Raw genomic sequence first — 12,578 nt, 5'->3', positions numbered from 1 at the left:
TATTTTCCAACCCCCCCCCCCCCCCCCCCGTTTGAAAAGCGTCTTTTTACCGTTGATGCCATAACATAGCTTTCCGTTGCACACCCAACAGAAACAGGGACCTAAATGGCTTTCCTGTGTCAAACGTTTCATCCAGCCAACCACAGCTAAACAATCCACCCATGTTAAAACAAAGTGGGGATGCTATACAGTACTGCAGTTAGTTAGCTGCATTAGTATAGAGTCTGGCCACCTCTATTTGTTTTTGACTGTGCTAAGCACGTCCGAGACGAATCTTCATTCACAACTAAACCAACCGCTCCATATTGTCGCTGACTGAACCACCACACGTGGGTAATGTTATGAGAGAAACACTGCCCACGTAGTGGAGAAACCTCCGCCTAGTACAGCCATGAGCACCAATCATGATAGGCTACGCTGCATCGGTCCCAAATGAAACACTGCCCCGAAGTTTTGAATTAGCATCTGTATGGATACAGGGGTTAAAGCAACAAAAAAAAATACCCCCCCCCCTCCCCCCCCGCCGCGCTTGAAAAGCGTCTTTTTATCGTTGCTGCCATGCTGCCATATAACAGATTTCTGTTGCACACACAACAGAAACAGGCTCCTGGTTCTCTCAACGTTTGACACCAGGACCTGAATGGCTTTCACCTCCATTTGTTTTTGACCGCAGAGAACGTAAGCAAACCATAGACTGTAGGAAGCAAACGCGTATTGTCAATTACTGCTGCCCCCTGTAAACACATATTTAGAGTATAGCCTACCTGCTGTTTACATGTAAAACTCCAGTGACTTCATCTTTTGACACAGCCATCCATACATTACAGACAGAGCGACGTCTCGTTCCTTTACAGCATGATATACCGCACCACAGTAGTAACTGATGCTATTATAATTAGCGCAGACGGTTCAGCTTTTTTTTCTTTTTTTGCGAATCTTCTCTGATCTCATAAATAGCCCCTAGGGAATCCTCAAGACGGAAATCCGTCCCCAGGACGGAGAACTTTAACCCCTGTGTGTGTGTGTGTGTGTGTGTGTGTGTGTGTGTGTGTGTGTGTGTGTGTGTGTGTGTGTTACCTGATAAGCCCTGATGAGCGACTGGACAGCCAGGTGGTCTTCCACCATCTTGTCGACGTTGGTTTGGGCCCCCACCGCACTGGGATACCCTGCTGGTAGGGTCAGGGACAAGGGGCTCTGGTAGGCGGACCCTGGAGGGGCCCCAGCGTTGGCATTACGAAAAAATACATCCCACGACTGCAGAGGAGGGGAGAGGAAAGAGGAGAGACGTACTGTAAGTACAGTATTTACCAGGATTACAGCAGAACAGGTCATTTGTGATACTTTACTGTTAATCAATCATAGGACTCCCACACACAAACTCCTTGAAATGTCTTGCGTCATTTATTTTAGACACTTCCAAATAAGCATCAGTGTTGTAGGGAAAGGGAACCATACTCTTGTTTCTTCTCTACCATCTGAATTACATCAAGAGATGCATTTTAATTATTCAGAACATTTTTAATCCAGTAAAAACATGGCATACAACATGGTTGAATTGTAGAGTTCATGATGCTAGGAACACAACTTGAGATAGTTTCTGAGGTACAGTTGTGCAGTTGGGCTGAAAACGCTGGTTAACACTGACAGAACAGAAATCGAAATTGATCAATAGTAAAGGCTGTATGACAATCAGAAGCTACTACGTCTGTGAACTTCCTGTACAAATAATCAAGTGGTTTGAATTGTGGGAAACCCTCACTGTCTACAGCAGTGGTTCTCAACCTGTGGGTCGGGACCCGCAGGGGGGTCCCCAAATTATTTGTGGGGGTCCTCAGATGATTAACTTAATGTGCAACATTGTTTTCCCAATCAACAGTAAACACACCAACATAAAGTTTAAGTGTATAGAGGGTATCTGAACATTTCTAAAGTGACAATTTAAGGACTTTTTAATACCTCTAAAATGACAAATTAAACATTGGCCAAATTGTCAAATATTAGAGGCAGAAATTGTGAAAATAGCTGACCTACATGCTCACAACGCCTCATAACTATTTTCACAATAGAACCGTGTTATACAAAATGTAATGCCTCAACTCTTAGTGCTCGTCAGGGTGTGTGGGGGTCCCCAGTTAAAATATGTTATGGGGTCGCGGCCTGAAAAGGTTGAGAACCGCTGGTCTACAGGATGGTACAAAATGCTGTGACCATCGGTGGGAAAAGTGGTTCCCGTGTCACCATTGAATCCAGTGATTCTGAAGCCTGAGATTTCCACTGATGGGTTGGAAGTTGGAACCCCTCCCAAAACATCCCTCTATTCCTGATGTACTTTTTTTTTTTACCTTGACCTAGATTGTGACCTTGACCGTTTCAACCTCAAAGGTTAATCTATTGATCTAGCCATCCATTCTCAAGTTGTTTTTGTTCACAGACAGACAGACAGACAGACAGACAGACAGAAAGACATGGAAGAGTGATATACTAGGGCTGCGAATCTTTGGGTATCCCACGATTCGATTCAGAATCGATTCTTGGTGTCACGATTCACGATTTCTTTCGATTCTTTCAAATCCAAACGATTCGAATTCAGAAAAGATTATTTTCCGATTTAAAAACAATTCTCGATTAAAAACGATTCTCTATTCAATTCATATATCAGGATCTACTCCAGTCTGCTGGCATGAAAGCACAGTACATTTACATAGCTTTTATAATCGTAAAGGTTTTATCAACTTATTGCAATAATGTAAACAAACAAAGGTAAATCCAAGACAACATGTCTGATTTATTCATGTTTGCACACGTTCTTTTAACTTGTACAAACACAACATAATATCTAATACATTATCGTAATAAAAAATCATAATAAAAAAATCATAAAATAAAAATCATAATATCTAATAAATAATAATGAATAAAAAAAACGATTTTTGGAAAATGAGAATCGATTCTGAATCTTGCCATGTTAGAAACACGATTCGAATTAAAATCGATTTTTTTTCCTGCACCCCTACGATGTACCGTACATCACCCGACTGCCTGGGGTTAGGGTTATCAATGATAATGATACAATGTCTCCACGATATGCCTTTTCAGAGGTATCGTATATATCCTGATACAATTGAGGGAGCCTTATAAAAAAATCCTGTTTAATCCTTAACTCATCTAGTGCCATTCGCGAGATGTCTCGCGAAATGTAATCTATTACTGTAGTGCCATTCACGGGATATCTCGCGAAAAGTAATCTATTACTGTAACGGCGAGTACATTACCGAGAAGAATGGCCGGCGGTCCGGAGACGAAATCCGTCGCTGATTTCGCATCATCACGGCTCCACGAGCACAAAATAGTCCCATCCATAACATTGAGGTGGACGGGGGATCTCATCTTTAATGTCCATTATCTCAAAACTACACTTTAGAAGCTAGGATGGAGGCAGATGCTCGCTTATGTTACACAGTTATAAAAGCTCCCGGTCGGCCATTACACAACTCCACATGGACACGGAACGGTTCCAGCGCACGATCCGACGACGTCAGACCGGAAGTGATTCGCGTGTGGACTTCTGGCCTTCAAAATAAGACAACGCAAGTGAATGGGACCTGAAGGAGGCACTTTGGACATTATAATCCGTTAATGTCTGGGGCTCAGAATGAGTTAATACAGAGATTCATTGCAGAATTAAATTTAAACCTGCATTTTGGTCTAAATCATTAGTTCTCAAAATTTAAAATGTCAAGGTCTCCACTTAACTCTGACAGTATACAAATGAAACCAAATGGACCCATAAGGGTCCATTTGGTTTCATTTATATACTGTCAGAGTTGCATACTTGTAAAGTTGAATTTAGACCTGGTAGGTGAAGTTTGCTACCAGGTTAGGGTTGCCCGACCGAGAAAGTGCCCATTTTCAGTAACATAATATAAGATATGTTTCTTTAGCCTACTTGAACGCTTAACGGGGCTATAGACTATTGTTCCGTCTCGACCCCCCCTCATTTAAGAACATCTTATCTTATTAATCTTATCTGCCTGTGGACGGTGATCTCATTAATGTGACAGACTTCTACATGGGAATGACTGTCCAATTAGACTAATGTCAATGTAAGCCACTTTAAGGCTGGCTTTACACTGCCACTGAAATCTAGCCTGAATCAGATCTGAGTCACATCAAAAGTGGAATCCGATTTAAAAAAAATAGTCTAATCTGAGGACATCTGTCTCAGTCTGAAAGCAGTAACCACATCCACCCCATAGAGTTATACGCAAGTCACATGCAAGTCACATCAAACTGTCCAAACGTCACTTGCTGCGCAACCTGAGCGCGGAGCGCCGACGTCATTACAGAGCGCGAGTATTTACTATTTGATTACAGCGCGCTGAGCACATGAGAAAAACAAGAGAGGAGAGAGAAAACACGTATGCTAAATAGATAAAACCAGAGAGAAGAGCGAAACACAAGAGGAAAGAAAATAAGTTGTCGTCTGTTGTTTTGTTTGTTGTTTGTTGTTGTCGCTTGTCTGTTATGCCGCATTTCCTGAACGTAACGCAATGACGCCAACGTCGTTACCACGGTAACCAAAGCAGATATGTAGACGCAGGGCAGCTTTGGGCTGCCGCTGTTAAAATCAGTCAGAACGCACAGATCCGATCTGGTCACTTGCAAAAGCAGTGTGAAAAGTTGGGCCAAAAGATCAGATTTTAGAACCAAATCTGATTTGGGCTGTTTTTGGCTGCAGTGTAAATCCGGCCTTCGTACATAGACTACAGTTGACAATGTCCAAGTAGAACAAAAAAATCTACTAGACTTTATTCTAGAGGGTGTGTCTCTCATGCTCCATCAGGGTGGAAAGAGGACGTGGCAGACACATGACTCACCAACTTCTTGCAACCTGACTCAACACACACCACACACACACACACACACACACACACTTCTCTATACCACACACTTAAAGGCAACGTTTGGAGTTTTTTGAAACACAGTGGTAGTAGTTAGTAGTTACCAATAGCAGAATGTTGCCCTATAACCCAGATTAGACTTTTTCTCAAAGAACTGGCAGTGACTCAAGCAAGACTAGCGTGTGTGTAAGGCTGGCACAGATCATAAAATACCAGTTGTAGGCCTATAAATAAACATTTACATTTAACCCATTAAGGACTGAGGCAGAGTCTAAAAACACCTTCTAAATCATGACCTAGGTTTCTCAAAAACTTCAAATATTTATTCAAAGATTACAAAAACATTATGCTGCTGTATACTGTACATAGCAACAAGCACCCCAAAAGGGGCCTCCCATCCTGAAGGGGTTCCTGCCCACAATGGGTTAAATGTTTTATTATGGCCTTCCAGCAGCTTCTTAAATCCAATGTAAATCCAGCTTTAATCCAAAATGTAAACTCATATTTCTTTTATTTTATTGAATGCTTTAACTATTGAAAAATAGCAGATATACAAGCTCACATTTTGCTTCTGGGTGGTCCCTGGAACTAGATATTTTGAGATGGGGGTCCGTGGCCAAATAAATATCATTTTGGCGGTCCTTCACATGAAAAGGTTTGAGAACCACTGACATAGTAGGCTCTCAAGAACAGACTAACTGAGCTCCAGTTAAGTGAAAAGGACCTTTTCTTTGATGATGTTTAGCCAGATTGCTGACATAGAAACATAGGTTTTTTCAAAAAACCTTAGAAGGATTCAAAATACACTTATAGAATCGGGTCAAAGTTCTAATTTCACAATTTTTTAAAAATAGCAGATCTACAAGCTCGTGAGCTTGTATATCTGCTATTTTTCAATAGTTAAAGCATAAAATAATGATACACAATAATGTGTACCCGTTCTGAATGGGTTAATGTCAGACAACCTCATGCTGTACGTGGATGGGTTAACCGTACCCTGGTTACTGTAATTCAGGGGTCTTCCATGCCCTCAGAGATGCTACAAGGGGGCCACCAAATATTTGTGTGATTAAGGATTTATTCATTACAGTAACCACTTGAATCCCAATTCTGAGGAGAATAAATATAATCTACAATATAATATCTACAAGCCATTGTCGGCAAAGAGGTTTGGTGTAGAGAGGGATACAAAGCAGAGTGAAAGGTCCAATTTAAAAAGTGTATTGAGGGTTTAAATGAGTGAAAATACACTTCAAGGTGAATCCAACATACACTGATGATAGATGTGCGGTCAAACAAGTCTATGAAACTATACTGTATATCAGGGATGGGACGATATGAAACTTTCATATCACGATTATTGTGAAAAAAGAAATCGCGATTTACGATATTATCGCGATAATCAAAATGATTACCATTATCCTGGGGCAAAACATTTGCCAAGAAAATTGCAGATCTACAAGCTCACAGTGCGTTGCACGCAACGTGTCGTGAGCTTGTAGATGAGATTGTCTATTTTTTGGCAAAGACAATTGATAGAGTGAAAAAAGACTGTATGAAGTAAGTATATGAGGGTTTAAGTGCTACCGGATATGCAGCTCAGCAAAGAAAAGTTGAATTGATCCCCAGTGCATGACGGAGGACCATATCACGATAAATTAAATCTCCACGATACGATTATCGTGAGTGTCTTTTTTATCATGATAAACGATAATATTGCGTATCGTTCCCATCCCTATCTGCAACACAATTGTATACAATATATAGTCGGGGTCCCTGCTTCATCTCTTTCTGAGCTAGAGGTCCCTGCTTCATCTCTTTCTGAGCTAGGGGTCCCTGCTTCATCTCTTTCTGAGCTAGGGGTCCCTGCTTCATCTCTTTCTGAGCTAGGGATCCCTGCTTCATCTCTTTCTGAGCTAGGGGTCCCTGCTTCATCTCTTTCTGAGCTAGAGGTCCCTGCTTCATCTCTTTCTGAGCTAGGGGTCCCTGCTTCATCTCTTTCTGAGCTAGGGGGTCCCTGCTTCATCTCTTTCTGAGCTAGGGGGTCCCTGCTTCATCTCTTTCTGAGCTAAGGGGCCTGTTTTAATGTATTCACTCACACACATGGGTCATGGGTGGTCATTGGTACGTAGTCTATGTACATTCAACAGGTTATTATTAGCCCAGCTGACCTTCACATGGTCAGGGTCAGTCGACTGTCTCAGTCAGCACAATTCACACAGCGCCATCATTGTCCCCTCTAGAGGGCGCTGACAGATCTCTGTCTGGTGTGTACATTATATCCCATTTAGATACCAACACCTATAAATTGTTATACCTTTCAACAATTCATTAATAACATAATTGGAAGCCGTTTTTAGAATCTGCCTCAGGTCTACATGGGAGGTACCAGCCTCAGCATATAGTTTACATACGGCAGGGTTCCCCAATTAGTTAGGGCCGCCTATTGGGGAACCCTGACATGCGGTATATACCAGCTTAGCTGAGAGAGATGAAGCACTACATGCATATAATTGTGTTACAGATTAAACTTTTTTTTTTATAGATTTCACAGATACAGTAGCTTCAGAGACTTGTTTTACATTACTTTTTCTATTACGGTAATATGTTGGATTCATGTTAAAAGTGTATTTTTAGAAAGTTAACCTTTCTAAACACCCAATATTTAGTCAACTTGTACTTGGTCTGCTCTTTTTGCCGCTACACCAACTCTGAAAATAGCCGATATACAAGCTCGCAACGCCTCACAGCAAAAGGCGTCGAGAGCTTGAAGATCTACTATTTTCGGGTAATGTTCCCCATCACACAAAGATTTGGAGAACCCCCTGTAGTTACTCTGAGGACTGTGAGGACCCCCAGTAGATCAGGGGTTTTCAAACTTTTGTCTCAGGGCACCCCATAAATATTTTTTTAATCCGAAGCACCCCTACATTATAATTTTCACTCCCAGCACCTTATATTTATAGCATATCATCGTTGTCGGGTGGAAACCTTGTATGTCCAAAACCGTTCATTTTGTATTTATCATCTATAAAATGTACTAAACTATAGTGAAAACAGCAGATCTACAAGCACACGTCGCGAGGCGTTGTGTGCTTGTAGATCAGCTGTTTTCACTAGTTTTGTGCGACAGTCTTGTATGATGAAGCAGGGCTTTGCTTTACCAAAAGAAACTTGGAGATACAAGGTTTCTGCCCGACAGTGATTATGTTGCGAGGAAAAGGTTGAGATAATAGCCATTTTGGTTAGAACTGACTGAAAATAACTTTGTAGCCTACTTCAAGTTTAAAATGATACTAAATATTTTTTCAAGTGTCCACATAAATTCCAAATATTATCAAATGATCTCACGGCACCCCTGGACTGCCGTCGCGGCACCCCAGTATGCTGCCGTGTTACAGGTTTCAAGTGTTTGAAACCTGTAAACACACACACCCCTCCTCCCCTCTGGAACACTGTCATGGTCCTTCAGTCATTGTTTACAGCAGTGGCTGTGATTGATCAGACATACGGTATACTCATAACGTCATACAGTATACCCTCTTCTGACCGCTGGGTATGACCACAGGGGGAGGTGACATCATAAATAAATGGCTTCACAGAGAAGCACTGTGGAAACACAATCTATGACACTTTAGAACCCAATGGCCTAAATACATGGGCAACTGGCGGCCACATGCGGCCCCCACCTTCACTTAATGCGGCCCACAGGTTAATATCAGAATACTGATATATTATTGATTTCAGCTGTTACAATTCCAAACATGACCTGCTTTAATTCCATCAGTCTATATTAGTAGCTTAATGACTAGTATAGTAGTATTAAAATGTATATATATATTTTTTTATGTCCAATGTATTTGTATTTAAGTTCATTAAGTTAACATGAGTATATAACTAAATGCGTTGGAAATTAAATCAAAATGTTACATTTCAGGATTCCAATTAAAAAAGTAACAAAAAAAATAGCCGATCTACAATCTCAAAACGCATTGCAGCGCGATGCGTTTTGAGCTTGTAGATCTGCTATGTTTGCTTCTTTTGAATTGGAATCCTGAATATTTTTTTTGTTATGTTTGCTTCTTTTAATTCTTACTAGAATTACAAAGTAGAATGTAGCAATATGAATTGTGGCCCTCTGGAGAGAAGGTGGAAATATAGTGGCCCTCGCCATCATCAAAGCTGCCCACCCCTGGCCTAAATGAAGATTTTAGCCCATCATATTTTCTGTACAGTCTCTGAGGTTCTTTCTTTACTCTCAATGTGTTCACTGACTTGCATTGTGTTCTTTTATATTTAAGGTTCACTATACATTTAAATCCTTGCATTGGCCTAATATTTCTTGACCCTTGACACTGTTGTTTTTAACCTTATTTTGTATGGCAATAGCGTAACAAAGTCATGATGTCACTTGCTCATCCCCGGTTTTCGGAAGTAATTGCTCTATGGAGAATAACATTGAGTCATCTTAAAATCCTCTCATACAAGCATTGTGGTCCAAAAATAAACAAACGGTCCCCGCGATATTGTCGGGAGGTGTCTCTGTATGGTTTATGATAGTCAGTCAGTAATATTTGAAAGTCTGTTTCTGGTGAAAATGTAACTAATTCGGCGACAGTAACATTAGCATTTTCTCAATCAGTTGAGTCAAATGAGTCAAACCACTGAGATCATTTGTTTATGTTTGGAATACAGTTCTTATATGACGCAATATGAAAAACGTCTATGGGAATTCAGTATGGGGGTAGGGAAAAACAGGAACCAGGTAGGATGTGTAAATTACGTCAAACTTTGTAGCTCTATATATATGGACAAACTATTCTATTTTTGGCTCTATATTTACCTGCGTGTAACTGTTCAAAAGTCCATGTATTCAGAGCCAACCCTGTGTCAATCACTACTGATTGCTGCATTCCAGAGACTTTCACGTGCAGAACAGGGTAATTACCATAGAACAGAGAGCCAACTACAGTACCATTGGCTCATTGACAGCCCAGCCCTCACAACCTCTGTATATGAATGCTATAGGATTGCCTCCCTAGTCGCTGCCATTTATCACTCTGAGGCATAGGCTACACAGAGCTGGATATTTCATATATCCCGTTTTTTCAGATATCCACATAGAAAAATATCTATGTCCACACGACAAAGATATCTATGTCTAACAAGCACACACACAGTAAAGTCTTCAGAGATATCCGGGTTCCCTGTCTACACGGATCCAGTGAATCGGATATTTTTCAATCTCTCCACTTATTTATCCGGTTTCAAAAATATCCAGCTTCGCAGCAGAAACATCCAGCTTTGTGGCTGCAAGCCCCAAACGCATAAAAAAGATGTCTAGCTTCAGAAATATCCAGCTCTGTGTAGCCGGCGCCTGAGGAAGATGCAGCAGCATCAAAATGTCAGTCACTCCATCTTGTACCTGCACCTTAAAGGAGCCTTTCCGGACTAGCGTTTTTATTACCATGTTATGATATCTCAGAACGAATTGATTGTTTTTGGATCTTCACTTCGTTTCAGGGGCCAATCTAGATGTTAATAGGTAAACCCCCTAGCTCTGTCAATTTAACATTCACGATATACCACAGGATTGAGTGCCATGGCATTTATAACACTGTCACCATTAAAAAGACCAACCTTAAAATGAATGACTTGGGGTATCCTGCTGAAATACTTTAGTTACTAAGCAACAGCTAATTTGTTTGGACCAAATTAGTGTGAGCTACCTAGCCTACATAATGCAAAGCAAGCAATACAGAGCCCTGCCTATGCTTGTTCAATCCCCGCACACTATTACTGCATTCTTTTTTACTACCCTGGCCCCTAACCCTGTTTTCTATTGAAATCTTTTTAACCATCCTCCAATTTTTGGAGCGGTGAAAGCGCTCCCAATAGACAGGTATGTCCGTGGGTATGTCCGTGGGTGGGTGGCTGGGTGGCTGGCTGGCCGTGTCCGTAGCCTGGCAATACCTTGAGTGGCCACACACAACACACTAGTTAAAGGAGGGGCGCTGTTTTGTGCAGGCCAGGCACACTCACCACTCACTCACAGGCACAGTTTACAGTTTAGGCATTTAGCAACACACACAGGGTATAGCTGCTCAGATTCACCGCTCCACTTCGAACCGAGGTTTGATTTTTTTTAAATGACTGGTAATCTTGTGTGATCAGGGTGTTCCTGGTGCAGTCTGCTACTAACAACCTCTGCTAGCAGCAGGTTCAGGATCAGCATCGATGAGTGCGTTGCTCTCTGATGTTAAAACATGGTACCGTCATTCCATCAGGGTTCCCACACATTTTTACCAATTAATTTCCAAAACTTTTCCAGAATATTTAACCCGATTTCCAGGACTACATAACAATAATTCAGCTCAATAACGAGTCGCTTACTCCTATGTGCAATGCCCAAAGACAGGTAGTGTATGGCAGTGGTTCTCAACCTTTTCAGGCTGTGACCCCCGAAATAATCATCTTTTAACTGGGGACCCCGGCACCCTGACGAGCACTAAGAGTTGAGGAATTTTGTATAGAACGGTTCTAATGTGAAAATAGCAGATCTACATGCTCACAACGCCTCGCGTTGCGAGGTGTTGTGAGCATGTAGATCGGCTATTTTCACAATTTCTGCCTCTATATATTTGACAATTTGGCCCATGTTAAATTTGTCATTTCAAAGGTATTAACAAAATCAAAAACCAAAGAGAATGCATAGCTATTTTTCCAGGACGTTCCAGGACCCTTGATCAATTCCAAAACTTTTCCAGTACTGGAAAAATATTTTTCTAATTTCAAAATATTTCCAGGAATTTCATGACCGTGGGAACCCTGTTCCATGATGCTGCAGGCAATCAGCGTACAGGCTGGGAACACCACTGAACAGGTTTCATCCACGGAGAGGTCATAATGATCCCTCCCATCCAGGCAGCAAGTGTCTCCACCTGTCCTTCTGTTCTGCGTCTTACCTTGTGGACACTTTTGGGGTCCTCCAACCAGGCAAAGTACATCTCATCTACATAGTTGGCGCTGGTTCCGTTCAGGAAGGGCTCTGAGGCCACCGGCGCCGTGTAGCGCCTGATTGGCTGAAACGTCCTTGAGCCACCTGGGGCAGCGTGGCCTGTGATTGGCCGTGGCTGGGAGCCAAGAGTCTGAGCCGCCTGCGAGGCGGTGAGCGGCCTCAGCCGCACGGCACAAGTCCTTAACCGATGCATCAGCAGTCTTTAATGCACCGCACTCTGCTTTTAAACTCCAACACAACGCTTTGCTCACGTCCTGCTCCTCTGGGTGGGTGGAGACTGGGGAGAAGAGAAGAGGTTCCTGTTTCACTTCAAAAACAACAGGATAGATGGAACCAAGGAAGGGCTGACTGGTCTGTCTGTCTGTCTGTTCACTCTGTGGGGAGGGGGAGAGAGAGAAAATGATTGATTGGCTGAGTGATTCAAAGGTTACAGAAAGAACATATGAGCGTGACATGAACAGTATGAAAGGAAAAGAGAAGTTAAGGGAGCAAGCAAGAAAGAAGGAATGTGGCAACACAGGGTAGGAATGGGCATTTGTTTTGTTAACGTGTTAACACTTGAGAATGTTGTTGGCTATCCGCAGTGCACATCACAAGCCTTGGTTTGGACACAACACCAACTGCATAATTGAGTTGTACTGTATGTTGCACAACTGATG

At 41.9% G+C, this 12,578-nt stretch overlaps 1 protein-coding gene across 1 annotated transcript in view; it reads right to left on the bottom strand.

Moving 5' to 3' along the window:
- The window catches only part of ogdha (oxoglutarate dehydrogenase a), a 41,365-nt gene that overhangs the window by 25,007 nt on the left and 3,780 nt on the right, over window positions 1–12,578 (bottom strand). The window contains exons 2-3 of the mRNA XM_080739644.1: window positions 11,867–12,293; window positions 1,078–1,254 (exon numbers count right to left, since the gene is read on the bottom strand). Of these exons, the coding sequence (XP_080595770.1) occupies window positions 1,078–1,254; window positions 11,867–12,112 (423 nt within the window). The 5' untranslated portion in view covers window positions 12,113–12,293. The remainder of the gene's footprint in view (window positions 1–1,077; window positions 1,255–11,866; window positions 12,294–12,578) is intronic.

Source organism: Nannobrachium achirus (assembly GCF_963921795.1).
Source record: "Nannobrachium achirus genome assembly, chromosome: 12".
Lineage (NCBI taxonomy): Eukaryota > Metazoa > Chordata > Actinopteri > Myctophiformes > Myctophidae > Nannobrachium > Nannobrachium achirus.
The sequence above is the reverse complement of the archived record's forward strand: the minus strand, read 5'-3'. Positions and strand labels throughout refer to the sequence as shown.